The sequence below is a fragment of the Dipodomys spectabilis genome, unplaced genomic scaffold (genome assembly GCF_019054845.1).
Source record: "Dipodomys spectabilis isolate Male_0828 unplaced genomic scaffold, ASM1905484v1 ptg000098l, whole genome shotgun sequence".
NCBI lineage: Eukaryota > Metazoa > Chordata > Mammalia > Rodentia > Heteromyidae > Dipodomys > Dipodomys spectabilis.
The window spans coordinates 9,542,836-9,568,959 of NW_024870775.1; the positions used below are offsets into that span (position 1 = coordinate 9,542,836).

General features: G+C 49.6%; 1 protein-coding gene across 1 annotated transcript in view; it reads left to right on the forward strand.

Moving 5' to 3' along the window:
- The first annotated feature begins 9,657 nt into the window (after positions 1–9,657).
- Positions 9,658–26,124, forward strand: part of Mmd2 (monocyte to macrophage differentiation associated 2) — a 37,899-nt gene continuing 21,432 nt past the window's right edge. Inside the window, exon 1 of the mRNA XM_042686899.1 lies at positions 9,658–9,730. Within this exon, the coding sequence (XP_042542833.1) occupies positions 9,684–9,730 (47 nt within the window). The 5' untranslated portion in view covers positions 9,658–9,683. The remainder of the gene's footprint in view (positions 9,731–26,124) is intronic.

Genomic DNA, 26,124 nt, shown 5'->3' on the forward strand with positions numbered 1-26,124 from the left:
CTGATTTTTTTTTTTTTTTTTCTGGGCATGGGACATGAACACTGGGCCTGGGTGCTGTTCCTCAGCTTTTCAGCTCAAGGCCAGCACTCTACCACTTCAGCCACAGCACCACTTCCTGTTTTCTGGTGGTGAATTGAAGAGTCTCATAGACTTTCTTGCCTCTGCTGGATTTGAGCTGTGATCTTCAGATTTCAGCTTCCTGAGTAGCTAGGATTACAGGCATGAGCCACTAGCACCTGGCTCACCTCCCACTTTTTGGTAGTTTATTGAGGATAAAGAGTCTCTCAGACTTTCCTGTCTGGGCTGGTTCCTCTGATCTTAGCCTCCTGAGTAATTTAGGATTATAGGCATGAGCTATGGTGCCTGGCTAAGGTATACATTTTTTTTTTTTTGGGTCCGGTCGTGGGGCCTGAATTCTGGGCCTGGGTGCTATCCCTCAGCTTTTCAGCTCAAGGCTAGCACTCTACCACTTGAGCCACAGCACCACTTCTGGCTTTTTTTCTTTTTGCCTATGTGGTGCTAGGGAATCGAACCCAGGGGCCTCAGGCATGCAAGGCAAGTGCTCTACCACTGAGCCACCTTCCCAGCCCCTAAATTTTTTTTTAAATAAAGACCCTTGCTCCACTACAGATGAATGAATCCAAAAATTGTGGTACCTATATACAATGGAATATTGTACAGCCATTAGAAAGGACAACATAATGGCATTCACAGGGAAATGGATGGAACTAGAGCAAATCATTTTGAGGGAGGGAAGCCAAGAGCAGAGAGACAAATGGCACATGGTCTCCCTGATATGTGGATGTTAAATCCAAAATGCAAGGAGATATGACAAAGTAAACAGGACTCAAGAAACAAAAGCCATCTCCTTAATTTGCCAAATACTTTCTAAATGACTCCATGTTGTTAACATCATATATGGTATATACATGTGCATATCTGAGGGAAGCTAGGAGGAGAATCAGAGGAAAACGGGGAAAAAATACAACAGAGGGGCCATCAGCTGCACTGGACACTGATGGAAACAAACTAAGCAACTCAAGGGCAGCGATGGGAGGGAAGGAATGAGAGGGAAAGAGGGAGCAGCTGACAGTAAGCAAAAGGAAAGAAATGTACCTATCACTCAATGCAGAAGAAATAGTTGTATTGTCAAAGCTTATAGAATTCCCAAACTTTATAGACCAAGATAATGACAATTTGCTCCATGAAGGTTAAAATGTGTTTATGATTTTAAGTATCACTATCCTACAATACTGTGAAATTTGTGAAATTTATGTAATCACTTAATCTCAATAAAAAGTATTTAAAAATTAATAACGAGCCTTGCCACCATCAACACAATGCAATTTTAGAATATTGCTTCCTTCTTTTCGTTTTTGTCAGTCTTGGGGCTTGAACTCAGGGCCTGGGCTCTTTTGCTCAAAGCTAGCTCTCTACCACTTTGAGCCACAGTCCCATTTCCAGTTTTCTGGTGGTTAATTGGAGATCAGAGTCTCACAGATTTTCCTATGTGGGCTGGCTTTGAACCATGATCGTTGGATCTCAACTCCTGCGTAGGATTACAGGTATGAGCCTCCAGTGCCTGGCTTTTTTTCTTTTTTCAATCCTGGGGACTTTTTTTGCATTGGTACTGGGGCTTCAACTCATTCTCACTTGACTTTTTCACTCAAGGTTGTCTCTCTACCATTCAAGCCACAGCTCCACTTTGGCTTTTTGCTGGTTAATTAGAAATGAGTCTTATGGATTTGTTTGCCTGGCTGGGCTTTGAACCATGATCCTTAGATGTTAGCCTCCTGAGTAGCTAGGATTATGGATATGAGCCACTACAGGCTGGCCAGGTTTTAAAATGTTGGCTTCTGTCCCATCTATTCAAGACACACAAAAGCTAGATTTTTTTGAGACAGGTATTCATTGCATCTTTCTCAAACTCACAACTTTGGCACATCTGAACTTGAATTTTTCCAACCGGCAGAGAGTGGAGTTGGAGACCTGCAGCTGGTCCAGTGTCTGGTAACTGTATCATCTCCAGTCACATCCTGTGGCTGCAATTCAGGTTTTTCAGAGCAGCCCTCTCTAAAATTGTTCAATTAAAATAAAACAGTGCCAACTGGGCACAGTAGCACATGACTGTAATCTGAGTACTAAAGAGGCTGAGGCAGGAGGATTTGCAAGTTCAAGGCTAGCCTGGCCACATAGCAGGAGCTTTTATCTAAACAAAGGTTGGAGCCAGGCACTGATGGCTCATGTCTACAATCCTAGCTACTCAGGAGGCTGAGCTCTGAAGATCGCAGTTCAAAGCCAGCCTGGGCAGGAAAGTCTGTGAGACTTTTATCTCCAATTAACTACCAGAAAACCAGAAGTGGTGCTGTGGTTCAAGTGGTAGAGCACAAGCCTTGAGCTGAAGAGCTGAGGGACAGCGCTCAGGCCCAGAGTTCAAGCCCCATGACTGACAAAAAACAAACAAAACAAAAAAACCCATAAACACACACACACACAAAAACAAAAACAAAAAACCTCCAAAGGTTGGAAATGTTATTTAGTGGCAAAGTGTCTGTCTACCATACACATGGTCCTGGGTTCCAGCCCCAGCACTACACACCCACACACAAAAAAATGTTGCCAAAAAGAAAAGTTCATGATAAAATACCAGTGAAAATAATGGCAGTGATTTATCTTTCCTTGTTGTATATAAGAGAAGACATATGGGGCTGGGAAGGTGGCTCAGTGGTAGAGCGCTTGCCTTGCATGCCTGAGGCCCTGGGTTCGATTCCTCAGCACCACATGAGAAAAAAGAAAAAAGCCGGAAGTGGTGCTGTGACTCAAGTGGTAGAGCGCTAGCCTTGAGCTGAAGAGCTGAGTGACAGTGCCCAGACCCAGAGTTCAGGCCCCACGACTAGACTCAAAAAAAAGAGAAGACATATGAGTCAAGCACTGGCAGCTCACACCTGTAATCCCAGCTACTCAAGAGGCTAAGATCAAGGATCACAGTTCAAAGCCAGCCCTGGCAGAAAAGTTGGTGAAACTCTTCTTTCCAATCTACCATCAAAAAGTCAGGAATGGAGTTGTGTTTCAAATGATAGACTGCTAGCCTTGAGCAAAAAAGCTCAGGGACTGCGTGTGTGTGTGTGTGTGTGTGTGTGTGTGTGTGCTGTACCTGGGGCTTGAACTCTAGGGCCTTTAACTCTCCCTCAAAGCTAGCATTCAGCTACTTGAGCCACAGCTCTACTTCTGGCTTTTTGTTGGTTGATTGGAGTTAAGAGTTTCAAAGGCATTCCTGTCTGGGCTGGCTTTGAACAGTGATTTCTTAATATCTTATACTTGGTGGCATCTTGGATGTGATAAACTATAGCCTTAGCCACGAACCCTGGCACTGCCCCAACCAACGGTTCCACCTCCCTCCTGTTCCTCTTCCAATCTGGTAGGCTCAGTCTCTCTGTCCCTGTGTCCTGGGTCCTCATGCTGGTTCCAAACCCTGATTCCCCACCTGGCTGCCCAAACCACCTGAAAACCTTTTGGTAATCTTCTAGGCCTCAGCTGAAAAGTTTTCCTGCTCCTCTTCCCTGGAGCAATCCCTTTCCCCCAACAAAAATTCCTAGTTAGGCCTGGTGTCAGTGGCACACACCTGTAATCTTAGCTACTCAGGAGGCTTGAGATCTGAGGATGGTAGTTCGAAACCAGCGTAGTTGAGAAAAGTCCAATGAATCAGCAAAAAGAGCTGGAAGTAGAGCTGTGGTTCAAGTAGTAGAGCACTAGTCTTGAGTGAAAAAGCTCAGGGGCTGCACCCAAGCTCTGAGTTCAAACCCTAGTGGCTGAATACTAAAAAAAAAAAAAAAAGACAATAAAAATCCCAGTTGGGCCTTCAGCTGGGCTCCTCTGAGCCTCTTCCCAGCTAGGCCTCAGCCTTGGCCTAGGGACAGAGCCCACACTGACAGTTTCTCCAAGCTCAAGGCCGCACCCCAGGATAACCTCTGGTCCCCTTAAAAGGCCGCTGAGAAGCTCAAGGCTCCTGAGAAAAATTCATTTTGTTCTCAGGCTTTGGACACAAGTGAGGAATGCACTGTATTCACGAGTCACTTGATTAAAAGCTTGCAGATAATTCTTTCTTTGAAGCTTTATATTCCCTCCCTTGCTGAGTTGTAACATATTACAAAAAATTTTAAAAAACATTCTCTCCCTCTGACCTTGCCTGCTAGCCAAAATGCTTACTGTACTCTGAGAACTAAGCAAAAATATTTTAAAGGAAAAAAAATTGTTCTGAGATGCAGCATTTGATAAAGTGATTGCTTTGAGGTGTAATCCCAGCTGTGTATGGGGTGTAAATAGGAGGATTACAGTCTAGGCCTATCGGGCAGAAAACATGGGACTCTAACCTCCAAAATAATTAAAGTAAAAAGAGCTGGGGTCGGGGGCTGGGAAGGTGGCTCAGTGGTAGAGTGCTTCCTTAGTACCACATAAGCAGAAAAAGTCAGAAGTGGCACTGTGGCTCAAATGGTAGAGTGCTAGCCTTGAACTGAAGAGCTGAGGGACAGTGCCCAGGCTCAGAGTTCAGCCCCACAACCGACAAAAAAAAAAAAAAAAAAAAAAAAAAGCTGGGGGACTGAAGACTGGAATTCTACCACTTAAGAGCCACAGCTCCACATCCAGCCTTTTTTTTTTTTTTGCTAGCTAATTAGAGAGGCTTTTCTATCTGGCTTTGAACCTTAATCCTCAGATCTCAGCCTCTTTTTTTTGGGGGGGTGGGGGGGTCTGGTCGTGGGGTCTGAACTCGGCCTGGGCGCTGTCCCTCAGCTCCTCAGCTCAAGGCTAGCGCTCTACCACTTGAGCGGCAGCGCCACTTCTGGCTTTTTTCTTTTTGCTTATGTGGTGCTGGGGAATCGAACCCAGGGCCTCAGGCATGCAAGGCAAGCGCTCTACCACTGAGCCAACTTCCCAGCCCAGATCGCAGCCTCTTGAGTGGCTAGGATTACAGGCATGAGCCACCAGCGCCCAGTGCCTCTTCTGACGGCACATGTCTGTAAGGGACAATGTGCAGCTAGGACATTGATCTTGAGATGGGAACATGTGGCAGAATCCATCTTTGTTCCAATAGGTGCTCAGCCATCTATGTTGCAATGATCCTCAACAGACCAACCTTGAGATCTCTGAACACAATTATGCCTCAATGTGACAGAAAGCATGCCTGAATGTGCTGGGGTGACAGGACAAGTTCAAGATACTTTCCCACCAGAAATAACTACCCTGGCACTGGTGGTTCACACCTGTAATCCTGGCTACTCAGGACGCTGAGATCTAAGGATCACAATTCAAAGCCAGTCTGGGCAGGAAAGTCTATGAGACTCTTATCTCCACCAGAAAACTGGAAGTGGTGATGTGGCTCAAGTGGTAGAGCTGTGGCTCAAGTGGTAGAGTGCTAGCCTTGAACTGAAGAGCTCAGGTCCAGAGTTCAAGCCCTAAGACTAGCAAAAAGCAAATAAACAAACAAACAAAAAACTACCCATAATTCCCTAGGTGAGTCCAGGCCCCATTCTTTTGCTGTCTTTGTTTTGTTCAACTTTCTATGTTTCTTCCTCCATGTATCCTCTGTGTGTGTGTGTGTGTGTGTGTGTGTGTGTGTGTGTGTGTGTGTGTGTGTGTGTATACATACACAAGAGACAACATTACAAACCCAGGGCCAGGTCAAGGCCCCCTCCCTGTGACCCAGTCCTTGCTGCATTTCCAGCCCTCCAAGGAGGATAGGAGGCCATCATTACTGATGAAGCCAGTTATAACTGGGTCTCATGGGGCCCAAAACCCCAGTGTGCTTTCTGAAACTTTTCCCTCCCCTGCTCCTTCTGAGTGCCCCCTTTACCACGTCTCCGCTCCCCACTACTTTTAAAACACCCAGACCTAGCTTCTACACAAATGGAAGTTGGGCTCAGCTCCCACTGGACTTTGCCCAGTTGTAGTCACTGAGATTGATTAAAATCTGACCTGACCACAACACGTCCAGCTTTGCTTACCTTCGTCTCCATCCATCCCCACACACGGACGCTCATTGGCAGCCAAGGTCCTAGTGGTTGCTCTAACCAGCTGTCTCCCCTATTCAACTGTGAGCCCCAAAGAAAAAGGACAATGCCTAACCATAGCCCCTGATCTGTGCATGGAGGCTGGGCGATGGCAGAGCAATTCCGAAAAGCAGTTGGGAATTTGGAAGGAGTTTGGCCTGGTTGTTGTTGGTTTTTATTCTCTCTCTCTCTTTTTTTTTTTCTGGTCCCTCCCTCCTTCCCTCTCTTCCTTCCTTCTTTCTTCTCTATTTATTTTGTGGTACTTTGGATTTAACTCAGGTGGAAGGGCAGCCACTCATGATGAGTTCTTCCACTTCCAAGAGTGGCAAAGAAAAGGTGTATCCTGAGTCTGAGCTCACAGCTGGCAGAGGTGAGCTTCTTTGGGAGGCTGAGATATGGAGGATCAAAGTTCGAGGCTAGCCTGGGAAGAACAATCTAGGAGACTCCAACTCCAAAAAGCTGGGCTGGAGGCATGGCTCAAGTAGTAGAGCAACAGCCTGGCAAGCAAAGCTGAGCAAGGGCAAGGCCCTGGAGAACAGACTCCAGGACTGCAAGAAAAACAAACAAGCAAACAACAACAACAACAACAATAAGAAGAAGCTCCAAAGGGCTTATGCCTAAGGGAGATTAATTTGAATTCACCAGGGACTGGTCTGGTGGACAGAGTGGCCCCCTGGGGTGTGGACTCAGCCCCGTGGCTCCCAGGGTCCATCCCCTGCAGTCTTTGCCATCTCCCTGCTCAGACACAGTCCAAGCCTGACTCTGGAGCAGGAGTCAGGCCCTTGGTTGCCATAACAACCAGATCCTGGCAGTAAAAATAGTAACTTATTTTTTATTCAACTTCTTTAGCTGTGGAGAAAAAGAAAGAAAAGAAAATCCATTCCTAGGTTTGTCTTTCCTTTCAGGGGTCTCCTCTGGGGAGAAGGGGGCCTGTAGAGACCCGCTTGATGGTGAACAGCATCCTGGGGCCAGGGAGATGGCAAAAACCTTGGAGGTGGAGGGTGGGCATCTGGTTCTAGCCTGTTGACTCTTCTCTAGCCCCAGCCTGACTGTAACTCCCTGGGAAGCAATGGCAGGAGTGGGGGGTGGGGGTGGGGGTTGGGGAGGAGGCAGCTGTGATCAGACACACTGGTGGTGAACTTTAACCTTTGCCAAGCCAGCAGGGACTTCAGTGGAAGTTGGAGTTGAGGGCTGGGGCGAAGGTGGGGCCGGGGACAGATGCATTAATGCAGTGGATGAGGAGGCTGGGACCTGGGGTGGAGGGTACTGGCTTTCACATGGGGGTGCTGGGACTTGGTTGTCTGTCTGTTCCTGTTTGATTCTGTCACTGGGAGCTCTGAGCACTCACTAGTTCTGGAGAGTTCTGTTGGGTAATAAGCTCTATATCCAGGGAATGGGGGTTCCATTCAGCACAGGCTTGCTCCTACCTGCCTCAGTTTCCCTTCTGCATATGTCCGCAAGGAGATGTTGACTGCTAATCTTCACCCAGGTCTGTGTATTTCCCCCCTCTGCAAATCGCCTGTACTATTGAGCATGTGTTACTTTGCACCCTCTGTGGAGCCACAGGGGGAAGCAAGTGGTTAGAGGAAAGCACCCCCCCCCAATTCCCACATGGCCCAGCTTCCTTGCTTCCCTTCCTGGAGCCCCCAGCCTAGTCCCTGGCATCCCTGGGACCTGGCTGAGAATCGGGCCTGATTCTCCTCATCCTTTCCCTGGTCAGTAGGTACTAAGTGGCATCTACTAAGTGCTGGACAGTGTGTGGAGAGAGGCAAGTAAACAGGACAATGGGAGAGACCTCTTGCTAGGAACTATGGCTTATAGCAGGAGACATGTCTGTGTGCCAAGCAAGAAACTGAAGGACCTTCCTTCCTCTCACTGTGTGAGGGAGTGCTTTCTAGAATTTTCTTCTGTGTCATTTTCATTTCACAGATGGTTCCCATCCCCCAGGTTGCTGCACCCCAATTGCACACAGCAGCCTTGACCCAGACAACATTCAATAACATTGTTGCCAACAGTCCTATCTAGAAGTCACCAGCATCAGGTGGTTGCTGTGACCCCAACTTTTTGTGCTTGTGTGCACCTGGCACGTACATGCACACACACGCACACACATGCACACACACTGATCCTGGGGCTTGAACTCAAGGCCTCTGCTCTCAGTTGGCTTTTTGCTCAAGGCTGGATGGCACTCTAACCACTTGAGCCACAGCTCCAATTGTGACTTTTTGCTAGTTAATTGGAGACAAGAGTCTTGGGGGATGTTTTTGCTCAGGCTGGCTTTGAACCCCAATCCTTGGATCTCAGGTTGGTAAGTCTTCCTGCCTGAGCATCTCTGGATGTTTTCCTTCTGCTTCTGCTTCCAGCAGCCTCCCCCAAGCCCCAGCCCCAGCCACATGCATGGCCGCTCAGGTCCTCATGGCACATGGCTGGGGGCTCCCTCAGGGCAGCTTTGGGGGTGCAGAGTTGAATTAGTGCCCTCCATTTGGCTTTCTGTTCCTTGTTCTGTCTCTCACTGCAAGGGGCTGTGGGTGGGCGCCTTCCCAGCTGTTGCAAAATCTCAGACAGACATTGTTCTAAAAGAGAACGGGCCCAGCCGGGGAGGGAAAGGGGGAGGTGGGGAGAGGCCTTCATTGCAACCTGGGGCCTGTCCTTGAATCCCCAGATGAGGTTCTCTCTCCCTCCCTCCCTCCCTCCCTCCCTCCCTCCTTCCTTCCTTCCTTCCTTCCTTCCTTCCTTCCTTCCTTCCTTCCTTCCTTCCTTCCTTCCTTCCTTCCTTCCTCCCCTGCCCTCTCTTCCCTCCCTGTCTCTGTCTCGTCTCTTGTCTCTTTTCTGTTTCTCTGTCTCTGGGTCATTCTGCTTTTCTCTTGTCTCTATATTTCTCTGTCTCTCTGAGATGAGGTCATGTTGGTGGCCCAGCCTTGCCTTGAACATCCTATATCCTCCTGCCTCAGTCTCCCCGGTGCTGGGATTACTGGCGTGCTCCACCTTGCTCGTCTTGTGCTTCTTTGATCTTGTCGCCCTCGTTGGGGGTGGGAAGGGGTAGGGCCTACTGGCTGGTGGTCCCAACACCCACTTGGCTGAGGGACCCCGAGGGAGGACCCGACAGATCCTGGGGTCGTTGTAACCGAAAATTATCTGGGAGATAATGGGGGGGAGGATTCCCCAAAGCCACAGAGTCCGGGGCAGGGAGGGTGATGGACAGGGCGGGGCTAAGGGGCGGTGGGCGGGGCGAGGAATGATGGGCAGGGGCGATGGGGCGGGGCGAGAAGTGATGGGCGGGGGCGGGGCGGGGCTGAGGGCAGCGGGGCGGGGCTGTGGGCAGCGTGGCGAGGCGAGGGGCGTGGCTGCGGCCGAGGGCGTGGAGGTGGGCGGGGCGGGGCATGGGCGGCCCGCGGGAGCCCCCCTCTCAGTCCCCCCCCCCCCCCGCCCCCGCCACCATCTGCTCGGGATTTGGCGCCGCCGGCTCCGCGCGCGCCTCGGGCTCCGGCTTCTCGGGCTTGGGCTCCGGGGGGTTTCGGGGTGCCGACCGCGTCCCCCCAGCACTTAAGATCGGGTCGTCCAACCTGCTGCGCCTGTGCCCGTGGCTCTCCAAGTTCCCGCGTGCCGAGCCCGGGGCAGGGCGCCGATGGAACCGCCGCGATGTTCGCTCCCCGGCTGCTGGATTTCCAGAAAACCAAATACGCCAGGTGAGCGGCGGGGGGCTGGGGGTCCCCGCTGTCCTCCGAGGCTCAGGAACCTGGACTGCAGAGATGGACACCCCCCCCCATCCCGGCCAGAAACACCCCACCCACGGGACGGCGTCGCCTTGGTCTTGGATGGGCGTCTGCGCCCCGGGGTCCCCTGGCCGGGCGTGGCGGCGCACGCCTGTAATCCCAGCGGCGAGGCCCGAGCCACCCGGGGCAGACGCAGCAAGACCCCCATTCTTAACGGGGTGCCCCTGGGCCAGTCGCTGCCCTCGTCTGAGCCTCATTTTTTCTTGATGGCCACGCAGGGCTTGAGGCGGGTCTCCAGTTCTCGCTTGGGGTCCCCCCTCCTCGCCCCGAGGATTAAACGAGATGATCCCTGGAAAGCATCTACCGCGCTTCGTGGGGCCGACTCCTGCTCCATCTGTTGGACGCGCTGTTAGAAATGCTAACGGGCCCCGTTTGTGCACCCCTTCTGTCCATCCTCACAGCAGGGCAGAAGAATGGATTAGTGCTTCTTTCACGTGGGGGAAACTGAGGCTTGGGACCCAGAACGGACATCCTGGTCTTCTCACGAAGTGAGCTCCGGGGCTCACCTCCCTCCCCCACCCCACTCGTGCTGCCTTTGTAGAGCAGCTGTGTTTCCCTCCTGCTGTTAGTACCCCCCAGCTAGGTGTGGGTGGAGAGGCTTGCAGTGACTCAGTTTCTCTAGGATTTTGTTAGGGGGGGGTCTCCCGTGTGAAATCCTCTTCGAGTGCTCCTTGCAATCTTGGGGGGGGGGGTCTTTCTGAAGAAGGCAGGATGGTTTTGGTGGAGAAGACACCTCGCACCCCTGGCCTCTAAGGGAGGGGCGTCCTGCCTGCCGCGCCCCATCCCCCTTCCCGACCCAGGGTCTTCATCTTTGTAAGTGGACTGCCCAGGTGTGTCCTGCGCTCCAGTGGAGCAGACCCAGTTGGGTTGGGTCATTGTGTCATAACTGGAGGAGGTTAACCCTCCACTCCCCCAGGAGGACAGGAAGAACCCTCTTCCCAGGCTGGTGCAAAGTGGCCGGGTGAGGTGGGGCTCGCCTGTAATCCCAGCTGCTTGGGAGGCAGAAACAGGAGGACAGTGAGTTCCAGGCCAGCTGGGGTAGATTTAGGAAGACCCTGTCACCAAAAACGAAAAGGACCTGAGTGATTCCTGGCCTGGTGGTGGATGGCTGGGGTTAGCTGCACAAATTTGTCTTCTTCAGAGTGGCCCCTTTGGACTTGTGAAAGCTTGCTCTCAAGGGTCCTGGAACAAAAGTGTAGCATGGGCAGACATTCCACCCCAGCTCTGGTCCTTTACCTTATTTTTAGTTATTTTTCAAGTAGTGTTTCATATTTGTGCCTGGGCTGGCCTGAACCACGATCCTCCTATTTATGCTCTTCATACAGTCTGGATAGTCTCAGCTATTGGCACCATTTACTCAACAGACTATCCTTGCCTAGGTTGAGCTATTACTCACAGCAAGGATGAACCAAGATAATAACTAGGACAACCATCCACAAACAGAGGCTGGGATTCCAGGCATGCACTACCATACCCAGCTTTTTAATTAATTAATTAGTTAATTAATTAATTATTGTCAGTTTTGGGGCTTGAACTCAGGACCTGGGTGCTGTTCCTGAGCTATTTTTTTTTGCTCAAGGCTAACACTCTACCACTTTGAGCCACAGCGCCACTTCTGGTTTTCTGATGGTTCATTGGAGATAAGAGTCTCATGGATTTTTCTGCCAGGACTGGCTTTGAACCATGATTCTCAGATCTCAGTTTCCTGAATAGGATTATAGATGTGAGCCACTGATGCCCGTCTCCCACTTTTCACTGTTGTGCGGGGAATCCTGTGAGCTTTTCTCCCTAGGCTGTCTTGGAACTATAATCCTTCCAATCTCCTCCCATGAAGCTTACTGAGATACTGCACCCAATTTTGTTAAATCTTTACATCCAGAACATTATGATTCCAACAAGTAATCGCTATGAACTCTTTGGGAGCTGTTTGTGTCTTCAGCATTGGTTGTGTATTTTATATGTAGACCACATCCCTGAATTTGGACTTGGATTTCCAAGCAATCCCCAGCCAGGTGGTCTCTAGTGTTGATCCAGAGTGAATAGCACAGGGACATTCCCCATGGTGAGAGTTAGGCATTCCAAGCAAGTGCTCTGTGGCATCATCAAAAATACTCTCCCTTTCTGAGCATCTGTTCCTCAGGGGTTGGACTAGCTGGGCTCTTAGTTCTAACCTGAGTCCTTGATGAAAGTCTAGGCAAGGATGGTCTATTGAGTAAACAATGCTGATAGTTAACCATCAGATGAGAGCAATGAAAGTAGAGGCCGACCTCACACTACATAGAAAAGGAAGTTTTTTTTTTCTTGTGACAGTGCCAGGGTTCGAACTCAGGGCCTTGAATTCTCACTTGGTGCTTTTGCTTATGGCTGGCACATTACCACTTGGGCCATACCTCTAGTCCTGCTTTTTGCTGGTTAATTGTAGATGGAGTCTCTCAGACTTTTCTGCCCAGGCTGGATTTACACTGAGATCCTCAGATCTCACTTCCCTGAGAAGCTGGGATTACGGATGTGAGCCAGTGGTATCTGGCTTAGTTAACTGTTTATATCTGAAGCATTGGGAGTTCAACATGGTTTTGTGGCTCATAAAAGGTATTTTTTTTTTTTTTGGTTGGTTGTGGGGCTTGAACCCTGGGCCTGGGCACTGTCCTTGCCCTCTTCAGCTCAAGGCCAGTGTGCTACCGCTTGAGCCACAGCACCACTTCTGGTTTTCTAGTCGTTTATTGGAGATAAGAGTCTCACGGACTTTCCTGCCCGGGCTGGCTTTGAACTGTGATCCTCAGATCTCAGCCTCCTGAGTAGCTAGGATTACAGGTGTGAGCCACCGGCGCCCAGCTATAAAAATGGATCTTTTCTTTTCTATTCTTTCTCTTTCTTTCTCTCTCTCTCTCTCTTTCTCTTTCTTTCTTTCTTTCTTTCTCTCTCTCTCTCTCGCTTTCTTTCTTTCATGAGCCGTGGGTCTTGACCTCTGGGCCTGGGTGCTGTCCCTCAGCTCTTCAGCTCAAGGCAAGCACTCTACCACTGAGCCACCTTCTCAGCCCCCTAAATAGATTTTTAATGGGTTAAAGATTTACAGGTGAAGCCAGGTGCTGGTAGCTCATACCCATTATCCTAGCTACTTAGGAGGCTGAGATCTGAGGATCACAGTTCAAAGCTAACCCAGGCAGGAAAGTCTATGATATTTGTATCTCCAATTAACTACCAGAAAACTGGAAATGGTGCTACTCTTGAGCAAAAAGAATTCAGAGATAGTACCCAGGCCCTGACAAGCCCCATGACCACCATTGTCATCATCAACAACAAAAATTTATGGGCTGGGAATGTGGCTTTAGTGGTAGAGTACTTGTCTAGCATGCATGAAGCTCTGGGTTCCATTCCTCAGTACTACATACACAGAAAAAGCCGGAAGTGGTAGAGTGTTAGCCTTGAGGAAAAAGAAGTTCAGGAACAGTGCCCAGGCCCTGACTTCAAGGCCCAGGACTGGCCAAAAAAAAAAAAAATTACAAGTGAAAGTTGGTTTGTTTTTTTTTTTAAAGAGAAACTGGAAAGCTTTCAGAAAATACAAAAGAATTTTGTAATAAGGGCAGACAAATAGTTCCGAAGCACATGAAGTACAAATGATAAAAGAAAAGATTGATAAATTAGACTACATTTAAACATAAGTCTGTGAAGGATGGGCTGGGAAGGTGGCTCAGTGGTAGAGCGCTTGCCTTGCATGCATGAGGCCCTGGGTTACATTCCTCAGCACCACATAAGCAGAAAAAGAAAAAGCCAGAAGTGGTGCTGTGGCTCAAGTGGTAGAGCGCTAGCCTTGAGCTGAAGAGCTGAGGGACAGCGCCCAGGCCCAGAGTTCAGGCCCCATGACCGGACCCAAAAAAAAAAAAAAAAAAGTCTGTGAAGGATCCAAGCATGGTAGTACGTACCTATAATTTCAGTGCTTGGAGCCTGGCATGGACAGATGACAGGTTTGAACCAGCCTGAGCAACAACACAGCAAGACCCCATTTCAAAAAAAAAAAAAAAAAAAGACAGTTGAAGACCAGCCACAAACTTGAAAGACATCTTTGCAATCCATGTAGGCAACAAGCAATTCAAATCCCACATAGAAGGAAAAGGCAACCTGTGTCTTTGACTGTGCCCAAATACCTGAGACAATCAATTTATAAAGAGGAAAGGTTTATTCCATTGCACAAGTTTGGTTTCAGCCCATGAATGACTCTGTTGCTTTGGGCTTGTGGTAGTATATCATATGTGAACACCGGTGTTCAAGGATGGGAGAGTGAGAAGAGATACATAGACACACAGACAGAGGGAGAGACAGAGAGAGAGAGACAGACAGACAGACACCAGCAGCCCACAATTACCATCAAGGTCATGATCCCCAATGACTGGAAGAACTCTGGCCAAGTCCCGCCCCCAGTAAGCCTCGCCCAACAAGGCCACACCCATCCAGCCCCCTCACTAAGCTCCAGCCCCATGAAACCAGCCCACCCAGCCCACCACCACGAAGCCACTCCTCCTACTGTGTCTGGCCCCTTCCCACTGGGCTGGAATACTTGATCACTTGATCCCTTGTCTACTTAGAGCATGGTTAGCCAGAGTGTGGGAATCTGTGTGTTTCCCCAGTCCCAGGTCAAGTTCATTAGCTTCCATTTGCAGTGACCAGGACAAATGGCCCCACAGTGGAATTCTTTCACAGGCTTTGAGGTTTTTCTCCTAAGGCGTCTCAGACCATTTGAGCTGGACCCTCATATGGTCCGAGGAAAGGGGGAAGAGAGGCGTCCTAGACTTGCCACTGAGCTCTGTCCTCATTATATATGGTCTCATCAGTGCGGTACCTTGACAGGGCTGAACAGTTGGGGGGGGGGTTCCTGGTCAGCCCTCTGTAGATTTAGATTCCCCATCCTACTGTCCTTCAAAGTCACTTAGACCCACTTCTTCTGTAGCTATGAACACTTTTCACTCTGTGTGTGTGTGTGTGTGTGTGTGTGTGAATGCACTAGGGTTTGAATTCAGGGCCTTGGGTTTGGTTCTATCATGTGAGCCATGCCTCCAGCCCAGGGGTGTGTGTGTGTGTGTGTGTGTGTGTGTGTGTGTGTGTGTGTGTTTCTTTTTTTTGCTGGTTGATAGGAGATGGCATCTTTTAGACTTTTCTGCCTGGGCTGCCATTAAACCTCAATTGCCCCTTGAGTAGCTAAGATTCTAGTTGTGAGCCACTGGTGCTCAACTCATCCTGGACTTTTTGTTCTAAAGATGATTAGGATAATATTCATGAGCCATCGCTTGGAGCATCTGGTGTACATTCAAATGCTCCAGAGACTTGGGGATTTGTGTCATCGTGATCATTTACGACCATTTGCAGTCGGCCTCTTTCCAGAGAGGCTTGAAGGCAGTTTGGAAAAGCAAGTTTTTCAGGGTGTTGGAGGCTGTGCAGGAAATCCTTGGGCCCAGGGCAGATGACCGCAGGGGTCTCGGTGTGTGAGGTACAGGTGCAGGACTGTGGAGTTCACTCTGTGCTGGCTGGCTGGTTTATTGTCGATGTCCTGGCACAAGGTCTTCTGGTGTGGGGAGAGGTGGGCCCTGAGTGTATGCCCAGCACTTTCCAACATCATCTCATTTATCCCTGAAAGCTTGGCAGTAGGTCTATGTGAGTGTGTGAGTGAGTGTGTGTGTGTGTGTGTGTTTGTGTGCCGGTGCTGGGGCTTGAACTCAGCCTGGGCACTGTCCCTGAGCTTTTCCACTCACGGCCATTGCTCTACCGCTTTAATCACAGCTCCACTTCCAGCTTTCTGCTAGCTCATTGGAGATAAGAATCTTACTGACTTCTTTCTTGCCCAGGCTGGCTTCAAACCACAATTCTCAGATCTCAGCCTCCTAAATAGCTAGGATTACAGGTATGAGTCACAAGTACCGGGCTTCCAAGCATTCTTTTTTTTTGCCTGTCCTAAGGCTTGAACTCAGGGCCTCAGTGCTGTTCCAGAGCCTCTTTGTGCTCGAGGCTAGTGCTTTACCACTTGAACCACAGCACCAATTCCATTTTTTGGAGTAGTTTTATTGAAGAGTCTCACAATGACTTTTCTGCCTGGGCTGGCTTTGAACTGTGATCCTCAGATCTCAGCCTCCTTAGTAGCTAGGATTTACAGGCGTGAGCCACTGGCACCCAGTTTTCTGTGCATTTTTTTTTGTCAGTCATGGGGCTTATTTTAATAGTTTTTATTTATTTTTTATTTTATTTTTTTGGGTCTGGTCGTGGGGCCTGAACTCTGGGCCTGAGTACTGTCCCTCAGCTCTTCAGCTCAGGCTAGCACTCTACCACTTGAGCCACAGTGCCACTTCCGGCTTTTTTTCTTTTTGTGTATGTGGTGCTGGAGAATCGAACCCAGGGCCTCATGCATGCAAGGCAAGAGCTCTACCACTGAGCCACCTTCCCAGCCCAGTCATAGGGTTTTAACTGTGGGCTTGAGTGCTGTCCCTGAGCTCTTGAGCTCAAGGCCAGCGCTCTACCACTCTGAGCCACAGTACCACTTCCAGTTTTCTGGTGGTTAATTGGAGATAAGAGTTTCATGGAGGGGCTGGGAAGGTGGCTCAGTGGTAGAGTGCTTGCCTCGCATGCATGAGGCCCTGAGTTCAATTCCTCAGCACCACATAAGCAGATAAAGCTGGAAGTGGCGCTGTGGCTCAAGTGGTAGAGTGCTAGCCTTGAGTTGAAGAGCTCAGGGACAGCACCCAGGCTCAGAGTTCAGGCCCCACGACCAGCAAAAAAAAAAAAAAAAAAAAGAAAAGAAAATAATAAAAAAAGAGTCTCATGGACTTTTCTGCTCCAGCTGGCTTTGGACCGCAATCCTCAGATCTCAGCCTCCTGAATAGCTAGGATGACAGGCGTGAGCCACAGGCGCCTGGCTCCCTGCATTTTTGATACCACTGGTTGCCAGGACCTGCTATGTGATGGGCGCTGTCCTAGGTGCTGGGGTACAGGACGTCCTGCTGTGACCTCTCTGTACTCCTGTGGACTAGGGGCCACAGACTTGATGGGCTGTTTTGATGTCACTTCGGGGGCGGGGTATGGCCAGGCAAGGAGCATCTGCACCTGCTCCTCAGCTGCTCCTGCTTGGTAGGACTTTGCATGGGGTGGAGAGGAAATGCATGCACACGTGGTATACAGCTGGTGCCAACTAAATAGTGAGCCGATGCAGGGCAGCTGAGAGGCTGTTGGTGCTATGCTGGTGCTGGAGGAGCTGTCCTTTCAGCACTGGAAAGTCCCAGATCGCTGCTTCTTTTTGGTTTTATGAAACAAGAATTATGTAGCCCAGCCGGGCATGGTGGCTCATGCCTGTAATCCTAGCTACTCAGGAGGCTGAGATGTGAAGGTCACAGTTCAAAGTTATCCCAGGCAGGAAATCTGTGAGACTCTTATCTCCAATAAACCACTCAGAAAATCAGAAGTGGTACTGTGGCTCAAGTGGTAGAGCGCTAGCCTTGAGCTAAAGCGCTGAGGGACAGTTCCCAGGCCCAGAGTTCAAGACCCAAAAAAAAAAATTATGTAGCCCAGGCTGGACTTGAACTCATGAGCCTCTTGTATCAGTTTCCTAACTGCTTAGTTTACAAGTGTATATTGACATGCCTGTATGTGCTCCCCTCCCTCTGTTTGAGATGGAGTTTACCCATCACCCTGTTGTTCAGGATAGTCTTGAACTTCTGGGCTCAATCAATGACCGTATATTGGCCTCCCAAGTAGCTGGGACTAAAGGTGTGCACCATCAAGCCCAGTACTATTTTTTCTTGAGAGGCAGTTACAGGCATGTGCCACCATGCTCTTCCTTGACTGAAGAGCTAAAGTGAGAAATATGCTTGAAAAGAAAAGGGCCCTTGGGGCTGGGAAGGTAGCTCAGTGGTAGAGCGCTTGCCTTGCATGCCTGAGGCCCTGGGTTCGATTCCTCGGCACCACATAAGCAAAAAGAAAAAAGCCAGAAGTGGCTCTGTGGCTCAAGTGGTAGAGCGTTAGCCTTGAGCTGAAGAGCTGAGGGACAGCGCCCAGGCCCAGAGTTCAGGCCCCACAACTGGACCTAAAAGAAAGAAAAAGAAAAAGAAAAAAAAAGAAAAGGGCCCTGGTGGCTTATGCCTGTAATCTTAGCTAAGCAGAAGGCTGAGTTCTGAGGATCACTGTTCCAGCTATGGCAGGAAATTTGGTGAGACTCTTATTTCCAATTAATCACAGAAAAAAGCCAGAATTGACACTGTGGTTCAAGTGGTAGAGGGCTAGCCTTGAGCAAAAGGAGCTCAGGGATAGCACCCCGGCCCACAGTTCAAACCCAAGATTTGCAAATAACGGGGGTGGGGGGTGGGGGGAGCTGGAACTTGGCTCATGTGGTAGAGAACCTTGCTAGCAAGTACAAGGCTCTGAGTTCAAATCCCATTACTGCCAAGAACACAGACAAACTCAAAATCTAACCCAAAGAAAACCAAAGTAAGAAACGGGCACTCCTCCCCCCCCCCCCTCCCGCGCAGTGACTTACAGAAATTCATCCCAGATTCATCCTGGCGCTGCCCACCCTTCCAGTTTTTCTTGTCTGTTTCTGAGACCTCACAAAGAGCCCACACGGCCCTGCAGGACCTGTGCGGTTGCTTCCTCCCCCAGCCCAGGTTCGAGACCCTCGCAGTGTCAGCAGAGCACCAGCATGTCCTCACATGGTGGCGCGAGGGACCTGCCCCAGGCTTGTCCACTACCCACAGCGGCTCTCTGCTCCTCTGTGCATTCAGAACAGACTCGTTGAGGCCAGGGGTCAGGCTGGGGGTGCAGTGAGATGCAAGGCTTGCTTCCTTCCAGAAGGTTTTTAAGGGGAGGCCCTGCCTCTGTCAGTCCTGCATGAGCAACGTCTGTCACAGTGTGTAGGCGCCATGTCTGGAGAGAGAGAAGAGAGATGGGGTAAGGATGGAGAAGAAGGAGGCAGGAAAGAAGGAAGGAAGGAAGGAAGGAAGAAGGCAGGCAGGCCCCATCTGGGGACTCCAGGACAGGCCCCAATTGCAATAAGGGCCTCTCCCCCCTCCTCTTCCCCTGCCCCTCCTCCCCTCTCCCTCTTCCTCCCCCCCCTTCCCCAGCTGGGTCTGTTCTCTTTTAGAACAATGTCTGTCTGAGATTTTGCAACAGCTGGGAAGGCGCCCACCCACAGCCCCTGCAATGAGAGATAGAACAAGGAGCAGAAAGCCAAATGGAGGGCACTAATTCAACTCTGCACCCCCAAAGCTGCCCTCTGGGGACCCCTCAGCCATGTGCGGCGAGGACCCACGGGGGACAGGTACATGGTTCAGAAGCCACTGAGAATCCGTGTGGTGTTGCAGGAGAGGTGGGGGCGGTGGTGGTGGTTCCTGCTGTAATCCTAGCTATTTGGGTGGCAGAGGCAGGAGGATGGTAAGTTCAAGGTCACTCTGGGAAAAATTAGCAAGGCCTTGTCTTAAAAACAAAATAGAGGGCTGAGAATGTGGCTTAGAGGTACCGTGCTTGCCTCATAAGCATGAAGCCCAGGGTTCCATTCCTCAGTACCACATACACAAAAAAAGCCAGAAGTGGTGCTGTGGCTCAAGTGGTAGAGTGCTAGCCTTGAGCAAAAAAAAGCTCAGGGACAGTGCCAAGGCCCAGAGTCCAAGCCCCAGGACTAGAAAACAAACAAACAACAATAACAAAACAAAATAGAGGCTGGGCTGAGTGCTCATGGTTCATGCCTGTAATCCTAGCTACTCAGGAGGCTGAGATCTGAGGATCGCAGTTCAAAGCCAGCCCGGGCGGCAAAGTCCATGAGACTCTTCAATTAACAACCAGAAAACCAGAGGTGGCCCTGTGGCTCAAGTGATAGAGCGTTGGCCTTGAGCTGAAGAGCTCAGGGACAGTGCCCAGGTTCAAGCCTCACAACTGAAAAACAAAACAAAACAAAAAGAGTCTGGGATTAGTGGCTCCTGCCTTTAATTCTAACTACTTGGGAGGTGGACATTGGAAGATCAGGGTTTGAGGCTAATCTAGGCAAAAAAATTCATGAGATTATTCTTCAGTCCAAAGTTGGGTAGAGTGGCTGGTGTCTGTCATCTTCAGCTACATGGGATGCTGAGATTGGGCGGATCGAGGTTCTAGGCCAACCTGGGCAGAAAAGTCTGTGAGACTCTGTCTCCACAGAGGGAAGCCAGGTGTGGCAATGTGTGCCTGGGATCACAGCAGGAAGCCTAAAGCAGGAAGACTGCAGCTCAGGCATGCCTGGGTGGCAAATGACATCTTGTCCTAAAAAGAACTGGTGAAAAGCAGGGCTGGAGGCATGGCTCAGCAGTATCACCCCAGCCTAGCAAGAATGAAGCCTGAGTTCAAACACCGAACAGCAATATTAACCACCACCTAAAGCCAAAAAGACCACAGGCATGGCTCAAGTAGAAAACTTTAGAATGGTATATCTTATGTCATATGTATCTTGCCACAATTTTAAAAAGTCATTACAGCTGGGTGCCCGAGGCTTCTACCTGTAATCCTAGCTACTTAGGAGGCTGAGATCTGAGGATTTCGGTTCAAAGCTGGCCTGGGTAGGAAGGTCTGTGAGACTCTTATCTCTAGTGAACCACCAAAAAGTCAGAAGTGGAACTGTGGTGGCTCAAGTGGTAGAGCACTAGGCTTGAGTGAAAAACCTCAGGGGCAGCACCCATGTCCTGAGTTCAAGTCCCATGAGGGCTCAAAAAAAAAAATCTCACAGATGTTTCTGATCAGGCTGGCTTTAAACTCACACCTTCAGATCTCAGCCTCCTGAATAGGTGGAATTACAGACTTGTGTTACCAATATCTAGCTATCTCTTCATTTTTTGTTTTTCTTCTGGTGGTGGGGCTTGAACTTTGGGCCTGGATGCTATCCCTGAGTTCATTTTGCTCAAGGCTAGTGCTCTACCACTTTGAGCCACAGAGTCCACTTCTGGTTTTCTTGGGGTTAATTGGAGATAAAAGTCTCACAGACTTTCCTGCCTGGGCTGGAAGTCCTCTGATCTCAGCCTCCTGCATAGCTAGGATTACAGGCATGAGCCACCAGCTCCTCTTCATTTTTATCCAAGTATTTGAAGACAAATCCTAAAGAATATCACTTAGGTACACATTTGAATTGTGGCTAATGTGACTTGAAAAATGAATTTTAAATTAAATTCTAATTTCTTTTTGTTCACTATCCTGTTTTTTCATACTGGGATTTGAATCCCGGGCCTCTTTTTGTTACACAAGTGTTTTACCACATGAACTGCATCCTCAGCCCTTTCTTAAATTTTATTTTGTGTCTGATGGTACTGGAATTTGAATTCAGGACTTCACATATGCAAGGCAGATGTTCTGCTGCTGGAACCATGTCTACTGCCTTTTATTTTGCTTTTGAATTAGGAATAACATTGCTTAGGGTGGTCTTGAACTCACAATCCTCCTGCCTCAGCCTCCTAAATAACTAGGATTACAGGGGTGCACCACCACAGCTAGCTTGTATATTTTAGTTTTGAGACAGGGTCTTCCTGTCTTGCAGCAGAGGCTGGTCTCAAATTCAGGAGCTCAAGTGATCCTCCCACCTCAGCCTCCTGTGTAGCCAGGACTACAGGCATGCTTTAATTTATTGGTTTTTTTAATGAATGTATTTGTAATTAGCCACATGTGGCCAGAGGTGCATGTTCCTGCAGCTATGGTCCAGAGGCTCGTTAGATTCACAATGGATGTTTTTCAAGAAAGACAAAGGCATCCTAGACCAGGTAGTGCATTTCACATACATCTCACCTGGAGGTGGGAGACATCTGGTTGACCTGTTTGATCAGTGGGGGCCGAGAGCTACTGGTGGAGGAGCATGCTCAACTCTGCTCCCTTTATGGATCTGGTTGCTGGGCAACCTCTTGTCCTGTGGTCTCTGCAGCCAATGGTTATCACAGGCAGAATCAATCATTTCATTCATTAGGAGCTGCGGTCTTGCAAGTTTGCAACATCTCTGAAGAAAGAAGGGAAGATACCCTCCCTTTCCCACCCCTCCTGCCCCTTGCCCCTCTGCAGAGCTTCTGCACTCACTCTTCTGAGGTGCCTGCATCCCAGACAAAGCCCGACTGAATTTCTTTCAGAGAAAGGGCCTCAGAGAACAGATCGATCAGCATGTATTTGGAGCAGGGATATTCTTAGAAGTGCGGATGGTGTTTCAGTCCTGTGAAACCCCTGGGATTGTGTGTACTCATGTGTGTGTGTGTGTGTGTGTGTGTGTGTGTGTGTGTGTGTGTGTGTGTGTGTGTGTGTGTGCATCAGTCCTAGCAGGCACCACTCTCTGGGGGAATCTATTTCTCCATTGTGGCTGCATTGCTCAGCCTGGATGCCTGGATCTTGCTAATGGGGGATGGCACTGGAAACTGGGTTTAGTACATTCCAGAACCTTCTGGAATTTTTCCTGTTCTATCCTGGCGCACTCATCTCAGGGCTAAGGTTTCTCTGGGAGAAGAGGGCGGGCTTGTTTGTTTCAGAGTTTTTTTCAGATGTTGTCTCACAGATGCTCCCCTGGGGACATTGGGTGCACCCTGCTCCAGTCCTCCATCCACTGCACCCTGCAAGATGGATGGCAGGATGTTTCTGCTGCCTTCCCCTCATGGACTGCCTAGGGACATTTAGTGAGATCCCATCTCAAGTGACACTCTGGGCATGGTGTGTCTACCATTCCAGCTACATAGGAGGCATCAGTAGGAGGATCACCATCTGAGGCTAGCCCTTGGCAAAACTTTGAGATTCTCTGAAGCAAGAAATGGCTGGGGATGTGGCTCAAATGGTAGAACTCTTGCCTAGCAAGTGGGAGGCCCTGAGTTCAAACCCTTAGGACCAATAGAAAATAAAGTGTAGGAACAAAATAAATGAGTATCTGTGATAAGAAAGTTTAATAGGGTGAATTAGTCAAAGTACGTTATACACATGTATGGAACTGTCACATGAAACCCTATACTTTGTACAGTGAATATATTCTGATAAAATGTGGGGGGAAAGCTGGGCCCTAATAGCTCATCCCTGTAATCCTTGCTGCTCAGGAGGCTGAGATCTAAGGATTGTGATTTAGAGCCAGCCCAGGCAGGAAAGTCTGTAAGACTCTTATCCCAAATTACCCACCAAAAAGCCGGAAGTGGAGCTTTGACTCAAGTGGTAGAGTGCTAACCTTGAGTGAAAAAGCTCAGGGACAGTGCCTAGGTCTGGAATTCAGGACCAACTACGGGCACACATAAATTAGGAGATTAAGACCTCACATTAAGTGCCACTTAACAGAAGGTACAAGAATAATTCTGTTATGCTCACAGGCGTTTGGGGAGTTTCTAGAAGGACCTCAAGCCCAGCAGGGTTCACTGCTGTTTCCTGGATCTCATCACCAGGACTATGGGCTGCTGGGCTCTAACCCTGAGCTTGCTTCCTCTGAATGAGCAGCCCTGTCCAAACCCCCCCCCCCATCCTTGCTAGCGTGTATGTGTGGGAGGGGCTCAGAGCAGAGTGGCTGGCCTCAGTTTCCCCCTGTAAAACGGGAGGAGCAAGTTGATAGGGGCAGGACTTCTGGGAGGATGTGGGGGAGGATATCCTAGATATCTGAAGCCATACGCCTGTCCCCCCTCAGCTGGCTTGGAGCCAGAGACGGGACAGAAATGATAGGAGAAGTGGAAATTCCTCCCACCAGCACCTCGGGTGGATGTGTTGACAAAGTGTCCTTTGTTTATTTGTGGCTGAAGGAATGTCACCTAGGAGAGTAACACTGGCTGCGGTGGCTTGGCTTGGCCGGGGACCTGGGTTCCATTCCCAGTTCCGCAAAAAAGGAAAAAGAAAAGAAAAGAAAAAAAAAAAAACAAAAAAACCCATCCTAGCCCTAGCCTAGCTCGCACTAGCCGGCACTCTGATTGGTTGCCGATGACGTCATGGGGCAAGCCGGGCGTTGATTGGCGAGCGGAAGGTGCACTGGCCAGGCTGGTGTCTGGGCTGGGGAAGGATGGGCTAGCAAAGGGTCCCCAGCTTCGTTGGGGGTGAGCCCTCTCCTGACCCCACTCACAGCAGCCAGCAGGAACCCCACGATTCCTCTTTTCCAGTATCTTCCAGGAGCCCCTAGGGAGGCTGAGGCTGTGGCCCCTCCGCTGGTCCTAAGCCGCAGGGCCTCTGCCCCTGGCTGGTCCTGCTGTGTGCTCAGTCTCGCTTAGAGTCCCCAAGGCTCGATGCGCGGGGTGCCTTACTCAGCCCCTTCCTCAGTTTCCCCCTCCTGTCTCCAGCTCTCTGCCTGGGATTTTCATCTCTTGGCTGTTTTCTGGGTGGCATAAACCCAAGGTCTCTTTCCCAAAGACTGAGCCAAGACGCTTGTGGGCCTTGCAGAAGAGGCCCGGATTCATGAATGAGTACAAAGAGCAACCCGGGTGCAGGAGGGAGGGCGAGGCCTCCCTGGTGGTGGTGGTGGCTCTTGGCCAGGCAGGGGACACACAGACCCTCCTTTGTCTGGGAGCCTGGGCAAACCCGGCTAGTCCCTTGGCCAAGGGACATAGGGTCGCCACAGACAGGCAGTGGCCCAGCTGGGGCGGGATTGTCCCCAAAGCGGATTTCTCAGGAGCCTGGCCTGCTTTTTTTTCTTGGGGGCAGAGCCTCCCCCCCCCCCCCGTGCCCCCCCTTCTCCAGGACAGCCCCAGGGATGGAGGGCTTGAAGAAGCCGAGCTCAGAAGCAACATGGGCAGTATCACCGAGCCCCCCAAAACCCCCCCATCTCTAGTCTAGTGTTTTGAGGGTCGGTCCATGTTGTATCATGAATGAGGATCTCATTTTTTTTTTTTAACGTGTCAGGAATATTCCATTGTAAAGATGGACCACATTTTGTTCATCTATCCATTCATCTGCATCCCAGGTTTGTTTTGTTTTGTTTTAGTAGAACTGGGTTTTGACTTGGACTTACCAGCCAGGCAGTCTACCACTTGAGGTATACCTCCAGCCCTTTTTGGTCTTGTTTATTTTTTTAAATTCATTGATTAAAATTATTTATTTTTGTAAATGTGGTACTAAGGAATCAAACCCAGGGCCTCATTTATGCCAGGCAAGCACTCTACCACTATGCGACATTCCCAGCTCTCAGATTTTTTTCTGTCATTCTACGACTTGAGCCACAGCTCTACTTCCAGCTTTTTGCTGGTTAATTGGAGGTAAGAACCTCACAGACTTTTTTTTTTTTTGGCCTGGTTTGGCTTTGAACCTTGGTCCTGAAATCTCAGCCTCCTAAATAACTAGGATTACAGGTATGAGCCACCAACTTGCTGTTATCACTATTTTTAAAAATAGCATTTCGCTGGGTGCTAGTGGCTCCCGCCTGTAATCCTAGCTATTCAGGAGGCTGAGATCTGAGGATCAAGGTTCAAAGCCAGCTCAAGCAAGAAAGTCCCTGCCCGTGAGATTCTTATCTCCAATAAACCACTAGAAAAAAACCAGAAGTGGTGCTGTGGCTCAAGTGGTAGATTGCCAGCCTTAGCTGAAGAGCTGAGGGACAGTGCTCAAGCCCAGAGTTCAAGCCCCACGACCGACCCCCCCCCCAAAAAATAGCATTTCATTTTTTATCTGGGCTGGCTTGGTCCAACTTACTCTTCCTGCATAGTTGGGATGACAAGCATATGCCATCACATATAACTTCCTATGGGTAGAGATGGGGGAGGGGTCTCCTGAACTTCTTCTCCCAGGCTGATCTTGAACCACAATCCTTCTGATCTCTGCCTCCTAAGTGGCTAGGACTACAGGATCACTGTACCTGGTGATTTCTTTCCCTGTTGTTGAAATGGGGGTATCACTAGATTGACTAGGTTATCCCTGAACTCTGGCTCAAGCAGTCTTCCTGTCCCAGCCTCCCAGGTAGCTGGAACCACATGCTCACCCCTCCTCACCTGCACCCAGGTGAATCTTAATGTTTGGCCAAGATTGGCCATCAATGGCCTACACTTTTGTAGCCTAGTTTTCCTATTAGAGCAACACTATTTACTGAACAAAGCAGTGTGCGCTTCCTCTGATACACAGAGGCTCTGGGTGGACTAAGTACCTGGAAGGAAATGGTGCCTGGGGGGGTTGGGTAGATTCTTTTGGAAGAGGAGAAAGAATTGCCTTGAGATGCTGTTGTATGCCTGGTGCCTAGTGGGTTTTGGGAGCATGATTCCATTTAGTAGTTATTTCTTTTATTTTCTCTTTGGTTTGATTGAGGCAGGGTCTTACTATGTAGAATGGACTAGGGGAGCTGAGCTAGGTACAGAGATGGGGGATTTAGGAGAGTTCAGGGGCCACTATTTATCATGGTCCAAACTCAT